At 37.8% G+C, this 16,714-nt stretch overlaps 1 protein-coding gene across 1 annotated transcript in view; it reads left to right on the top strand.

Annotated features, from left to right (window-relative positions):
- Positions 1–16,714, top strand: part of LOC128640675 (calcium-activated chloride channel regulator 1-like) — a 70,309-nt gene that overhangs the window by 4,174 nt on the left and 49,421 nt on the right. Inside the window, exons 2-5 of the mRNA XM_053693106.1 lie at positions 2,624–2,764; positions 4,874–5,024; positions 6,635–6,743; positions 12,999–13,170. Coding sequence (XP_053549081.1) covers positions 2,624–2,764; positions 4,874–5,024; positions 6,635–6,743; positions 12,999–13,170 — 573 coding nt within the window. The remainder of the gene's footprint in view (positions 1–2,623; positions 2,765–4,873; positions 5,025–6,634; positions 6,744–12,998; positions 13,171–16,714) is intronic.

The raw sequence follows: 16,714 nt of genomic DNA on the forward strand, positions 1-16,714 counted from the left end.
CTATCAATTGCACATGCACAGTACTTACCTTGCCTCTATCGCTCTGTTGGCTATAAAGTAAGTACGGCACATGCACAAGTGAGAGAGAGCATTTGTTATACGAACCGCATAAGGTGCGGTTGTTGCACATCCAACCAATCGTCTGCTGTATCCTGTTTATTTGCTGTAAGGTGAGCAGGCTGTTAAATTTATGTTTAACTCCTTTATAGGGGTTAAGCGCATAGTTATCCACGGTTAATAATTCAAAAATATTGAATTAAAGCAAGTATTTTTTTTTTAATGTCCCTTTAAAACACAAGTAAAGTGTTAAAGGGACATGAAACCCAAAAATATTCTTTCATGATTTAGACAGAACATACAATTTTAATCAACTTTCCAATTTACTTCTATTATTTAATTTGCTTCCTTCTCTTGTAATCCTTCGCTGAAAGGTTTATCTAGGCAAGCTCAGGAGCAGCAAAGAACCTAGGTTCTAGCTGCTGATTGGTGGCTGCATATATATATATACCGATTGTCATTGGCTCGCCTATGTGTTCAATTAGAAACCAGTAGTGCATTGCTGCTCCTTCACCAAATAATACCAAGAGAATTAAACAAATTCGATAATAGAAGTAAATTAGAACGTTGTTTAAAATTGTATTCTCTATCGGAATCATGAAAGAAAATGTTTGGGTTTCATGTCCCTTTAATTTTAATTAATGCCTACCACCTACTAATATTTCAAAATTAATTTTAAATCAAACTTGCAGTTTTTTTTAAATGCAAAGTTAGTTTAGAAAATGAAATACAACAAATGTGGCTGTTCCTAAACTCTGGTAAATTAATTTTTTTTAAGAATAAATTTACTTAAACTGAGTTCAAGCAGCTGAGTGCAATTTAATTTAACCAGCTATTTACAGTTTAAGGGCTCCATGTACTAACAGGCGGGCGGACAGCTTCTTGACTTACGAAGCTGTCCATCTTCGCTACATACTGGCAGTGGATCTGTTTGTCCGCTTGCCCGCATGTACCATTACACACTCATCGCAGTGTGTAATGCTCACCCCTTCATTTGCACGACCAATCGCACGACTGAAGGGGCTGTCAATCACAGAGAGCGAGTGAGCTCTCTGTGATTTTCCCTCGCCACCTCAGATGTGGCGTAGGGTGTAAGAGGCAGCGGTCTAATGACCGCTGCTTCTTACATTGCGGAAAGCAGGCTTGCGTATGCGAACCTGCCCCAAAAGGGCTCTGGAGCAGCTCTCGCTACTTCGTACATGGAGCCCTGAACCACCATATTGGGCCTGTGGATCTAAAGGTCTCTGGGTTGGCGTTGCAAAATTATTAAAGAATGCTCACCAGTACTCCTATTTCTCTGGTGGAATTATCTAAAACCACAGAGTGTCTACAGCATTTTCATATGGGGAGGAGATGCATATATTACAAAAGTAAACAATAAAAAAAATCTTACAAAACGAATAATTGAACTATTCAAACAAAAAATACGCATTATTTGATCAAAAACATAAAATTTGTATGCAAATTACACAGGAATAAATATTATTAAATATGCACAGCGTAAATCGTAATTTAAGTAAACTGGATGTGCAAAAAACACACAGAAATTTGCACTTATAAGTACGAAAGACAAAGGGGCCTATCTATCAAGCTCCGAATGGAGCTTGATGCCCCGTGTTTCTGGCGAGCCTGCAGGCTCACCAGAAACAGCAGTTATGAAGCAGCGGTCACAAAGACCGCTGCTCCATAACCTGTTCACCTGCTCTGAGCAGGCGGACAGACATTGCCGCAATTCAACCCGATCGAGTACGATCGGGTTGATTGACACCCCCCTGCTGGCGGCCGCGAGTCTGCACGTGAGCTGCTGGTGCAATGCTGAATATGAAGAGCGCATTGCTCTCCGTATTCAGCGATGTCTGGCGGACCTGATCCACACTGTCGGATCAGGTGCGCCAGACTTTGATAAATTGAGGCCAAAGTGTAATTGCTGTTTTTTTTTTAAAATGGGCTGAACATGGGAGTACCATGGGTGTATATGAAATTGTCTCTCTAATCCCAGCGTAAATCTGTAAAGATTTTTACAATACAGATCTCAGTTTTTGCTTGCAAGCTAAAAGGTGCAGAGCTTTTCTCAAAACACTCAAAATACTTAATATAAAAACACAGGCATATGAAAATATAGGCGATTGTAAGATGCTTTATGCAGAAAGCAGCGTAATGTGAGTTATATTGGCTGCAGGATTTCATTTTTAAAGTGCGCCCCCTGCTCACTGCTAACTCGATCTACAGAGAGAAGAGTCCCTTTCTAGCGAGCTCCATTACTTTATATAGGTGGCTTCTGTCCACTTGCAGGGACTGCCCCTTTTTATGATAATTCCACAAGTGCTGCCCCTGCGATGGTAAGGGTGAACAACTACGTCAGATTTGGCAAAGTTTAGATCCGTGGCAATTGTGAGAACTAGCATTGCTGTCCTACAAATAAACCCCCTCACTAAGAAAATACATATATAGTTAAAAACACTCAACTTCATTGTATGTTCTAATTGGAATTGTTGTAAATTGTATTTAAGTTTTTTTCCATCTGTCAATAAGGTTTAATTATTTTTCTTCTTATTTTCCATTGAAGAATATGGTGAATGAAGCCTCCGATTATCTATATAAAGCTACAAAACAAAGGCTCTTTATAAGAAATGTAAAAATACTAATTCCTATGACTTGGTCAAATGCTTCCAGCTACACAAAACCAAAAACAGAAACGTATGATAAGGTAAGATTTAAAGGAATACAACTAGTTAGTACTGCTGGGATACTCAATATAATTTTATATTATGCTATCAGTATTTTTTCTACTGTTAGTTAAGTAAGTTATAAGGGGTTAAAGTGAGGGGGTGTGGGGTGAAAAGTGGGGACTGTGTTTTTACTTTAAATATATATGTATTTGCTTATATACATAGATATTTATATACACATACAAACACGTAAATATATATGTCAATAGTCATATACATATATATTTTAAATTTGAAGTCGATCCTGTGAAAATTAATAGGAAGGCGCCACATAGGGTAATATCGTCAGACCAAAAGCCTATATAGTAAGACAAGTGGAAACTTACAAACAAAGAGGCACTTCAGAGTGCCAAGTATCGCAGGATGGGACCTTTTCGTTTGCCGACAGACAGACACACCAGTGTACGCCAACAAGTCACGAGGGGACGTACGGACAATCCGGAACACGCAGGAGCCAACACCTCCAAAGCAAAGCTCCAATCGTCAGTGCCGGTAAGAGGGGTGTGTTGAGGTGGATCAATGACGTCACCCAAAAACCACTCGCTACCCTCGGCAAGTAGATAATATAACATAGGGTGAAATGAAGTCCAAAACACAGCAGCAGGGATATAAAAGCTTGTTACAGTTTATTAAAATATATAAAAAGCGTCAGCAACGTGTTTCTCGGCTACACAGAGCCATTTCATCAGGCTGTATAAAACACGCTCAACCCCTGCTATATTAGTTATACTGTTTTGTGTAATCTGATTGGTGAGAGGGAGGTACTAATATAGCAGGGATTGAGCGTGTTTTATATTATCTACTTGCCGAGGGTAGCGAGTGGTTTTTGGGTGGCTTTGGAGGTGTTGGTTCCTGCATGTTCCGGATTGTCCGTACGTCCCCTCGTGACTTGTTGGCGTTCACCGGTGTGTCTGTCTGTCGGGCGACGAAAAGGTCCCGGCCTGCGATACTTGGCATTCTGAAGTGCCTCTTTGTAAGTTTCTACTTGTCTAACTATATAGGCTTTCGGTCTGACGATATTACCCTATGTGGCGCCTTACTATTCCTTTTCACAGGATCGACTTCTGATTCATCTATCTGGGGAGAGCTGCCTCTGACCTGATCGTTCTTGGACTTTCATTGTTTTCCTTAGCGCATCTCTATAGGGTGTTCCATCCCTATTTCTCCCTATATTTTAAATTTGCTGCCCATCACAGTGTGACGTACCCCCCTGCTCTATGCTAGGTTCTTTGCCGTGTCTCACGGCATCAGAACGAGGCTCTCATTGGAGCCTATGGAAGAGCGCACTAGTAAATGCAATGCTTCCAGGCGTGGTCGCGTTCACATTGTGTTTAACTTGTAATACCAGTAAATTAACTTGTAAAAACAGGAGTTAAGCAGCGGTCTTAAGACCACTGCTCCTTAACTCGTACGCCTCCTCTGAGGCGGTGGACATCAATCCGCCCGATCGCATACGATCAGGTTGATTAACACCCCCCTGATAGCAGCTGTTTAGCCGCAAATCTGCAGGGGGCAACACTGCACAAGCAGTTCATGAGAACTGCTTGTGCAATGATAGATGCAGAGAGCGTATGCTATCGGCATTTATTGATGTGCAGCGGACATGATTGCTACAGCAGATTATGTCCATCCGCACCATGATAAATCTACCACATAGAGTAGATATGGAATATATCTCTATATCTATATTTTTATCTATATATCTATATCTATCTATCTATCTATCTAGATATGCTGCATAGCTATAGATATATATATACCTTTGGGTTAGTGTGCAAGTGAAAGCCAGAAGAGGCTTCTGTAGCACAGGCCATAGAAGTCAATGAGAATGGTTAGCTATTCAACCTCCATATGTTAATGTTCCTGAGTCTTTCGCCTGCGTGCAAACTTTCTATTTTCAGCTTGTAATTCGAGGTTAAGAAAAGGAGCGCTATTGACTTACTTGCACAGAGTTAGCGCTAATTAGCGCAAATACATTTGCGCTTCACTTATAATCTAGGCCAATATGTAATGAGCTGTTACTGTAAATGGTTAAATGAATTTATCCAAAGCCCTGACTTAACGTTATCTACTTTTCACTTCACCAGGCAGATGTTATCATCGCTAGTCCGTTTCTAAAATATGGAGATGATCCATATACATTGCAATATGGAGGTTGTGGGGAACCAGGAAAATATATTCATTTTACTCCAGAATTCATTATACATAACAGAACAAGCAATGAATATGGCCCACGAGGTAAATGACATTGTTACATACCTGCGCTCTTTCTAATGTATTTATTTTTGTATTTAACAAATTTATTAGTATTGACAGAGACACAAAAGACAAAATTACATTTTCACAATTCAGATGCTTAACACTTTCTAATTTACATCCATTATGAAATTGTGCCCAGGCTTTTTTATATACATATAGTTTATATTTGTATACATATATGAGTCTGTGATTGGCTGGTGGCTGTCACATGATACAGGGGCAGAGAAATAGAAGCAAATATTAATATTTGTCATAAAAAATCTTTTTTTTAAATTCAGAGTAAGTGTTGTTGTATTTCTATTTTATAATTTATTTGTAGGTTATGCAATTATATTATGCTTAACAGTCCTTTAAGGCAGTGTTTCTCAACTCCAGTCCTCAATGCCCCTAACAGCCTAGATTTCCATGATATCTTAAAGAGACATGAAAGACATTTTTTTTCATGATTCAGATAGAGAACACAATTTTAAACAACTTTCTTATTTACTTCTATTATCTAATTAGTTACATTCTCTTGGTATCCTTTGTTAAAGAAGTATCAATGTACTACTGGGAGCTAGTTAACTTAACACACTGTGTAAGACAACAGTCAGCAGCTCCTAAAGGCTATCTAGGTATCCTTCTCATCAAAGCTATCCTTCTCAACAAAGCATACCAAGAGAACAAAACACATGAGCGAATAGAAGTTAATTGGAAAGTTGTTTTAAATCACATGCCCTATCTGAATCATGAAATAAAAATGTGGTTTCATATCCCTTTAACTAGATCACAGGTGAAATAATCAGCTGATCAGTAACCATGACTACTAACCTGCTCTCACCCATCAGCTGATCATTTCACCTGTGCTCCAGTTAAAGGGACTCTAAACCTCAAAATTGTATTTCATGATTTAGGTAGAGAATACAATTTTAAACAACATTCCAATTGACTTCTATTATCTAATTTGCTTCATTCTTTAGATATATTTTGTTGAAGAAAAAGCAATGCACATGGGTGAGCCAATCACACGAGGCATCTAAGTGCATCCACCAATCAGCAGCTACTAAGCCTATCTAGATATGATTTTCAGCAAAGTATATCAAGAGAATGACGCAAATTAGATAATAGAATTAAATTAGAAAGCTGTTTAAAATTACATACTCTTTCTAAATCATGAGATGAAAAAAATTGGGTTTCATGTCCCTTTAAGATGTCATGAAAATCTGTGCTTGAGGACTTGAGTTGGCCACACTGCTTTAAGGCCCAATGCCAAAACCTCTCACATAGTTATTCAATCAAATTTTATTTTCTATTGTGTCATCAGACAACAGAGTCACCACAGAGGAAATTGGGTCTTAAGTCAATGTTTCAATTGCAGCACGGACAAAACTCTGGATACTCTTTTTTTTTTTTTTTTTTTTTTTTAATATATATGACAAGTTCTGCAGTAAATGTTACTTATTGCCTAAGTATCACCAGGGGTATGTGTGCTACAGATGGATAAACTAGGTTTTAATGATATAGATAATGATTTTTGTAACAAATTTCTAGGTGACTCCATAAAAACCTTCTTACATTCTGAAAACTCAACTCTTCTCTTGTGTTTGCAGGAAGAGTGTTTGTCCATGAATGGGCTCATCTTCGATGGGGGGTATTTGATGAGTACAATTATGAAGTACCTTTTTACATTGCTGGAAATGGATCTATAGAAGCAACAAGGTACTCCAATATTATTAAATTGATTAATTGATTAAGACATTACATAACTGATATTCACCAAATTATCAGCACTCTAAACATATTTGCAGATATGTTATAATTAATTTATTAGATGACATGATTTATAATATACATACATCATATAATGTGTAATATTGCTTTTCCTTATATGAACAGTGAGATATGTTTTAGTTTAAACAATAATGTCCTAGTGCTATAAAGTATATTTTCTCTAGTAATTTTGAAACAAGCATGTTAACCCACTGGGTGCCAAAAAAGACTACAATAAATTGTACAGTGGTGTCTGCACTCACAATGAGATCTAGACGTCGATCACAATCTATCGGGTGTTGCAATTTGACCTTTTTTTCCATGTCAGAAAGACTACTTTTTTATTCTGCGCGATTACTATAGCTTGTTTCTGGCTGATTCTCGCACTCACAAACTGCCTTTTGGATTCTTGATAAAGGTCTTATGTTCCCTATGGAGCCGAAAAGATCTTGACGATCGCATTCATTTTTCGGCTCCTTTTTCCACAGCTCTTTAGCTTACGGAATTCAACAGCTCTAGGCAATTGATAAGTTCTTGAAAAGGGCATTTTGGACATGTTTAACATTATTTCTTTCAAATAATATTTTATTGAGGGTTAGCATATAAAAACATTGGCCCCTAGTTATCAAGCCGTCAACTGCAAATATGCTGGAATTCCGCAGCGTATTTGTGGCGAGGCTGATTCGCCTTAGTTATCAAGCCCTACACACCGGCAAAAGTAGAATAAAGTGACGTAAGCTTCGATCCGCCGGACCCAGTCCGACACAGATCAATTCTTACGTCACTCCAGATGTTCCGAACGCAAGTTTCGGCACAATCTGACTACTTTTGCTAGTTATCAAATGACTAGCAGGTACACTCGGCACTTTTCCGGCCCAGCGTACCTGGTTTTCAATCCACCGCCATGGAGGCGGCGGATCCCATTGGAATCAATGGGAGTCTGACCATAGTTCATGTTCGCTGCTGCCCGACATCCCATTGATTCCTATGGGAAACGTCTGCACCTAACACCCTAACATGTACCCCTAGTCTAAACACCCCTAATCTGCCCCCCCCTACACCGCCACAACTAAATAAATGTATTACCCCCTAAACCGCCGATCCCGAACCCCGCTGCCACTCTAATAAACTTATTAACCCCTAAACCGCCGCTCCCGGACCCCGCCGCCACCTACATAATACCTATTAACCCCTATCCTGCCCCCCCCTATACCGCCGCCACCTATAATAAGTTTATTAACCCCTATCCTGCTGATCCCGTACCACGCCGCAACTAAATAAATTGTTTAACCCCTAAACCGCCGCTCCCGGACCCCGCCGCAACCTATATTAAACTTATTAACCCCTAATCTGCCCCCCCTACACCGTCGCCACCTATAATAAATGTATTAACCCCTATCCTGCCCCCCCTATACCGCCGCCATCTATAATAAACTAATTAACCCCTAAACCTAAGTCTAACCCTAACACCCCCCTAACTTAAATATTATTTTAATAAATCTAAATGAAATTACTCTTATTAACTAAATTAATCCTATTTAGAACTAAATACTTACCTATAAAATAAACCCTAATATAGCTACAATATAACTAATAATTATATTGTAGCTATTTTAGGATTTATTTTTATTTTACAGGCAAATTTAAATTTATTTTAACTAGGCACAATAGCTGTTAAATAGTTATTAACTATTTACTAGCTACCTAGTTAAAATAAAGACAAATTTACCTGTAAAATAAAAACTAACCTAAGTTACAATTACACCTAACAATACACTATCATTAACTAAATCATTCCTATTTGAAACTAAATACTTACCTGTAAAATAAACCCTAAAATAGCTACAATGTAATTATTAATTACATTGTAGCTATTTTAGGATTTATATTTATTTTACAGGTAACTTTGTATTTATTTTAACTAGGTAGAATAGTTATTAAATAGGTATTAACTATTTAATAACTACCTAGCTAAAAGAAATACAAAATTACCTGTAAAATAAATCCTAACCTAAGTTACAATTAAACCTAACACTACACTATCATTAATTAAATTAATTATCTACATATACCTACAATTAAATACAATTAAATAAACTAACTAAAGTACAAAAAGTAAAAAAAACTAAGTTACAAAAAATAAATAAATATTACAAGATTTTAAAGCTAATTACACCTAAGCCCCCTAATAAAATAACAAAGCCCCCCAAAATAAAAAAAATTCCCTACCCTATTCTAAATTACGATAGTTAACAGCTCTATTACCTTACCAGCCCTTAAAAGGGCCTTTTGCGGGGCATGCCCCAAAGAATTCAGCTCTTTTGCCTGTAAAAAAAACACAATACCACCCCCCAACATTACAACCCACCACCCACATACCCCTACTCTAACCCAAACCCCCCTTAAATAAACCTAACACTACCCCCCTGAAGATCATCCTACCTTTAGCTGTCTTCAGCCAGCCGACCACCGATGGAACAGAAGAGGACATCCACAGTGAAGTCTTCATCCAAGGGGCGCTGAAGAGGTCTTCCATCCGATAGAGGTCTTCATCCAGGCGGCGTCTTCAATCTTCATCCATCCGGAGCGGAGCCATCTTCAAAGCAGCTGATGTGGAGCCATCTTCATCCACCGACGCCTACTCGCTGAATGAATATTCCTTTAAGTGACATCATCCAAGATGGCGTCCCTCAAATTCCGATTGGCTGATAGGATTCTATCAGCCAATCGGAATCAAGGTAGGAAAAATCTGATTGGCTGATCCAATCAACCAATCAGATTCAAGTTCAATCCGATTGGCTGATCCAATCAGCCAATGAGATTGAGCTCGCATTCTATTGGCTGTTCTGATCAGCCAATAGAATGCAAGCTCAATCTGATTGGCTGATTAGGTCAGCCAATCAGATTTTTCCTACCTTAATTCCGATTGGCTGATAGAATCCTATCAGCCAATCGGAATTCGAGGGACGCCATCTTGGATGACATCACTTAAAACAATATTCATTCGGCGAGTAGGCGTCGGTGGATGAAGATGGCTCCGCGTCGGCTGCTTTGAAGATGGCTCCGCTCCGCTCCGCTCCGGATGGATGGATGAAGATTGAAGACGCCGCCTGGATGAAGACTTCTATCGGATGGAAGACCTCTTCAGCGCCCCTTGGATGAAGACTCCTACCGCTGCGGATTTCCTCTTCTGTTCCATCGGTGGTCGGCTGGCTGAAGATGGCTAAAGGTAGGATGATCTTCAGGGGTGTAGTGTTAGGTTTATTTAAGGGGGGTTTGGGTTAGAGTAGGGGTATGTGGGTGGTGGGTTGTAATGTTGGGGGGTGGTATTGTGGTTTTTTTTACAGGCAAAAGAGCTGATTTATTTGGGGCATGCCCCGCAAAAGGCCCTTTTAAGGGCTGGTAAGGTAATAGAGCTGTTAACTATCGTAATTTAGAATAGGGTAGGGCATTTTTTTATTTTGGGGGGCTTTGTTATTTTATTAGGGGGCTTAGATTAGGTGTAATTAGCTTAAAAATCTTGTAATATTATTTTATTTTTTTGTAACTTAGTTTTTTTTTTTTTTTTACTTTAGTTAGTTTATTTAATTGTATTTAATTGTAGGTATTTGTAGATAATTAATTTAATTTATTTAATGATAGTGTAGTGTTAGGTTTAATTGTAACTTAGGTTAGTATTTATTTTACAGGTAATTTTGTATTTCTTTTAGCTAGGTAGTTATTAAATAGTTAATAACTATTTAATAACTATTCTACCTAGTTAAAATAAATACAAATTTACCTGTAAACTAAATATAAATCCTAAAATAGCTACAATGTAATTATTAATTACATTGTAGCTATTACATTGTAGCTATCTTAGGGTCTATTTTACAGGTAAGTATTTAGTTTTAAATAGGAATAATTTAGTTAATGATAGTGTAGTGTTAGGTGTAATTGTAACTTAGGTTAGTTTTTATTTTACAGGTAAATTTGTCTTTATATTAACTAGGTAGCTATTAAATAGTTAATAACTATTTAATAGCTATTGTGCCTAGTTAAAATAAATTGAAATTTGCCTATAAAATAAAAATAAATCCTAAAATAGCTACAATATAATTATTTTATAGGTTTATTGTTTATTTTATAGGTAAGTATTTAGTTTTAAATAGGATTAATTTAGTTAATAAGAGTAATTTTATTTAGATTTATTAAAATAATATTTAAGTTAGGGGGGTGTTAGGGTTAGACTTAGGTTTAGGGGTTAATTAGTTTAATATAGATGGCGGCGGTATAGGGGGGGCAGGATAGGGGTTAATAAATTTATTATAGGTGGCGACGGTGTAGGGGGGCAGATTAGGGGTTAATAAGTTTAATATAGGTTGCGGCGGGGTCTGGGAACGGCGGTTTAGGGGTTAAACAATTTATTTAGTTGCGGCGTGGTACGGGATCAGCAGGATAGGCGTTAATAAATTTATTATAGGTGGTGGCGGTATGGGGGGGAAGGATAGGGGTTAATAGGTATTATGTAGGTGGCGGCGGGGTCCGGGAGCTGCGGTTTAGGGGTTAATCAGTTTATTAGCGTGGCGGTGGGCTCCGGGAGCGGCGGTTTAGGGTTTAATACATTTATTATAGTTGCGGAGGGGTCTAGGAGCGGCGGTTTAGGGGTTAATAACTTTATTTAGTTGCGGCCGGTATAGGGGGTAGAACAGTATAGTATAGTGTGAGTGCTTAGTGACAGGGGTATCAATAAAGCTGGGAAAAAGCCGAAGAGCAGCAAGATCGGATGAGTGATAACTATCACAGTCCACTGCTCATCGCCCCGTACTTGGTGCGCGGCTTTTTGACAGCTTTATTGATAACTTTGGCGAGCATATTCAGGTCCGCGGCGGCGATGTGAGGCGAGCTTAGGCGAGCATATTGGGCCGGCGAAGGCAGGTAAGTAGACACGTTGATAACTAGAGGCCAATATATCATACTGACAAGAGAAATATTTTCATACAGTTACATTAGTCAGACAAAGCAAAATTGTTTACAGAATAGAAACGATTGTATCAATTGTTGTCTGTCTATATTGTCTTGACACCTAATTTTTTATAGATAAATATTAGTTTAAGATCAAAGCTATTGTACTGACCTTAGGAGGGCATCAGATGTAGAAAAAAACATATGTGCATGATAGCTACTTTATGGGCCCTCGTTGGGCCTAAATCATAGGGCAAATGGAAAAAAATACAACATTATAATAGATAGCAGATGATAAATTAACACGTGGTTTCTAATGGAGTGGGTAACCTCTTGCAAGTTTAACATTATTTTACTAATTCTATTATCTTGCACATATGTCAAACACTGTGAAATGGCCTCTGGAGACATTCTAGAGGTTTATTAATGTACATGGTATTGATTCATTAAAGCTCCATTTATTCAGGCTGTATACAGAGAACATTTATTGATATGTATATGGACATGTATATATGCAGATGTGTTGACTACAGCTAAGAGGATCTGTAAGAAAAAAAATTCAGGACCCCAAGATATACAAATGGCATGATTTTATATTTCATCTTTAATATTTGATTGTAAATTGCACTCACACTGTTGTGATTGCCACTAACAGTACCGACAATATTAAAATTGTGTCTTTAAAGGAGGTTGCTTAGTCACAACTTTATAGGTAACTATTGTAATACATTTATATATATATACACATTGCAAAATCCCCAAAGTAATCAAATGGGAAGCGGTAGTCACTGGATTTGTGAATACAATAAATACTTTTATTTATTAGTGTTTTATTAAATAAAAGTCCTTATTGTATTCACAAATCCAGTGAGTGCCGCTTTCCATTTGATTACTTTGGGATTTTGCAATATATTTAATTTAAGCGGGACACCCTGGTTGCTGACTACTATGTGAGAGTGCCTGCTCTATGGAAGATTTATATATATACATTTACACATTTAGACATGCATATATATGTATCTCCATGTTAAAGACCTTTGCAGCCTTTTTTTCTAGCACCTGAGCCCTTATAACTTTTTAATGCAATTTTTATTTTATCAGTTATTATAATTGTAGCTGTACTTTTAAATGTATTTTTGATGTTTTTCCCCACTTTTTAGTCATGCATAACAATTAACCAGAGCTCTGAAGTCAGGATATTATAACAAACATTAAATTAATTTGCGCTCAAGTGAACGTATTTACTTTCTTTTGTTTCAGATGTTCCCTTGATATTAGAGGTGTTACCGGTTATAAATGCACCCCTGGAAGCTCCTGCAGGACGTGCAGAGTTGACGTCACCACTGGTCTTTATGAAGATGGCTGTGATTTCCTTCTTGATAAGAACCAACCTACACAGGAATCCATTATGTATTCCCAGTCACTATCTTCTGTGAGTGCAACACGAGAATTTAAGCATAATATTTGCTGGAGTTATTTTCCTTTTGACCACCCTTCTGCTTTGTGGTCAGACTGTTTGCCAACGGACATTTGGCGGACAGACATTTGGCAGACAGACATTTGGCGGACAGGCATTTGTCAGACAGACATTTGGCCGACGGATAATAGTCCGACACACAAGTGGCTGTCAGATAACAGTCTGGCCACGAGATATGTAGATAGATAGATACACTAGATAGATAGATTAGATAGATAAATAGATGCAATAGAAAGATAGATAAAGTCAATAGATAGATTCAATAGATAGATAAATAAACAGATAGATTAGATAGATAGATAGATAGATGATAGATAGATAGATCATTTCACAGACAGAGAATTACAAGACGTGCAGGCTGGGACCCATGGTTAGGTTCCCAGAGGCGGTTGCGGCGCCTGAGGCTCTGATTAGAGCGTATCTGCCCTCGGCCGAACTTGGAACATGCTTCGGCATTCTGTCCATCGGCCAAATGTCCGTCAAACAGAATGCTGCTGGCCAAATGTCCATTGGCATTTTGTCAGAGCACCCTTCTGCTTATAATTACATGAAGAGCATCGGTTACCCTGCTTATGCATTACACTCATCATCAGCAGTGGACAACTGTTGGCTTGTCATACTGTCCCCATCCTTTTTTTCTACAGCAAGGAAAGATGTTGCATGTTTTACCTTTATAACATAGGGTCAATTATCTAAAGGTCTCAGCCTTCTTATCTAGAAATGTTGCCAGTACAATAAAGCTCCTTTTGAAGTTCTCCAAAGGCATTTTTTACTTTCAAAACAAACGGGTGCTCCTTGTATTTAAGTATGTGAAGGATATGTGCACATTTTAATAGAACTCAAAAAAAAAAACATAAATTAGATATTGAGATAAAAAAGCCCTGTAAAAAAATTGTATTGTTAAATTGCATTAGAAAACATAAGAAAATTATTCTACAAAAATTATATTATATGGAAAAGCTAGAATTTGTTTGAAATTGTAGGAAAAACTAATTCAATACATATAGTAGAAATCATTAAAAAAAATACACAGTGCGCATACAAAATGCTAAGAAATATTTATAAGTACAAATTTCAAAGTGTATTGTCCTTATTTTAAGTTTCCCACTTCTGCTATTAGACTGAGCAGGCTGAAGGTTCTGCGCCAGGTCTGGCATATTCTCGAAACATTTTTCCTCCTATAGATCACCTTGTTTGTTCTCGCAAATTGAAAAGTGTCGAGATTATGCCAAAATACTAAAAACATTTATCATCCTAATATAAAACACATGCTTAAAAACTGGAGGTGGTTGTAAGACACTATACGCTATAAATATGATAATCTGATATGTATTGGCTGAATTATTTAATTTTTAAAGTCCGTCCCCTGCTCCCTGTTAACGTCACTCTCCCCAGTAAATTTCCTTTTCCTACGAGCTCAATTACTTTCTAAGGGCAGTATTTAATGCTCCCGCTCACGCGCTAACTCTGTTAGAAGTAAGCTTTTTGCATGCGTCGGTTGCACTAATTTTAAAAGCTGAAAGTAAACTGTTTTCATACGAGCTCTAACAAGATGCACTCAAAAAAGTCGAACTTAGGATATCGAGCGTACGTTGACAAATACCCTATAGAAATCAATAGAGCACAAAAAAAAAAACCGAACAACCTAGTGGCAGGCAAACTGATCGCATATTCTCAAGTGAGCTATCCCAACATGAAAATATGAATATTTCACATTCCAATACATGATTATATATAGGTATAGATATATACAGATATATATATATATATATATATATATATATATATATATATATACTGTATATATATATATATATTGATTTAAAAATAGTGATGTCGCGAACCTTAAAATTTTGGTTCGCGAATGGCGGACTCGAACTTCCGCTACTGTTCGCGAACCGGCGAACCGCCATTGACTTCAATAGGCAGGCGAACTTTAAAACCCACAAGGACTCTTTCTGGCCACAATAGTGATGGAAAAGTTGTTTCAAGGGGACTAACACCTGGACTGTGGCATGCCGGAGGGGGATCCATGGCAAAACTCCCACGGAAAATTACATAGTTGATGCAGAGTCTGGTTTTAACCCATAAAGGGCCTTAATCACCTAACATTCCTAATTTTTTTTAATAACGTGCTTTAAAACATCAGGTATGATGTTGTATCGATCAGGTAGTGTAAGGGTTACACACACTTCACAGTGACAGACCAAACTCCCCGTGTAACGCACCGCAAACAACTGCAAACAATCCATTTGCACAACCACAAGATAGATAGATTTGATAGATAGATACATAGATTACATAGATCAATAGTTGGCAAGTGGGCCTGGCACACACGCTGGCAGGCAGGCAACTTCAATTAGATGAAACTAGCAGACTGATGATTCACAGTCAAAAAAGTTTTTATTTTAAATATTTAGACTACTGTTATAACAAATATGATTGGTGGCACTAGTTGGCAAGTGGGCCTGGCACACACGCTGGCAGGCAGGCAACTTCAATTAGATGACACTAGCAGACTGATGTTTCACAGTCAAAAAAGTTTTTTTTAAAAATATTTAAAGTTCTGTTATAACAAATATGATTGGTGGCACTAGTTGGCAAGTGGGCCTGGCACACACGCTGGGAGGCAGGCAACTGCAATTAGATTACACTAGCTGACTGATGTTTCACAGTCAAAAAAGTATTTTTTTTAAATATTTACAATACTGTTATAACAAATATGATTGGTGGCACTAGTTGGCAAGTGGACCTGGCACACACGCTGGCAATTCAATTGCACTAGCAGACTGATGATTCACAGTCAAAAAAGTTTTTTTTAAATATTTACAATACTGTTATAACAAATATGATTGGTGGCACTAGTTGGCAAGTGGGCCTGGCACACACGCTGGCAGGCAGGCAACTTCAATTAGTTGACACTAGCTGACTGATGTTTCACAGTCAAAAAAGTATTTTTTTAAAATATTTACAATACTGTTATAACAAATATGATTGGTGGCACTAGTTAGCAAGTGGGCCTGGCACACACGCTGGCAGGCAGGCAACTGCAATTCAATTGCACTAGCAGACTGATGATTCACAGTCAAAAAAGTTTTTATTTTAAATATTTACACTACTGTTATAACAAATATGATTGGTGGCACTAGTTGGCAAGTGGGCCTGGCACACACGCTGGGAGTCAGGCAACTGCAATTAGATTACACTAGCAGACTGATGATTCACAGTCAAAAAAGTTTTTATTTAAAATATTTACACTACTGTTATAACAAATATGATTCGTGGCACTAGTTGGAAAGTGGGCCTGGCACACATGCTGGCAGACAGGCAACTGCAATTAAATACCACTAGCAGACTGATGTAAAAGTTTTTTTTTTTTTAAAAGTTACACTAATGTTACAACAGATAGGAGTGGTGGCACTGAGGATGGAAGTAGGCACAGTATATGCTGGCAGCCTGACACACAGGCTGGCACTAGTAGTGGCAGGCTGGCCTGGCA

Source organism: Bombina bombina, chromosome 10 (genome assembly GCF_027579735.1).
Source record: "Bombina bombina isolate aBomBom1 chromosome 10, aBomBom1.pri, whole genome shotgun sequence".
Lineage (NCBI taxonomy): Eukaryota > Metazoa > Chordata > Amphibia > Anura > Bombinatoridae > Bombina > Bombina bombina.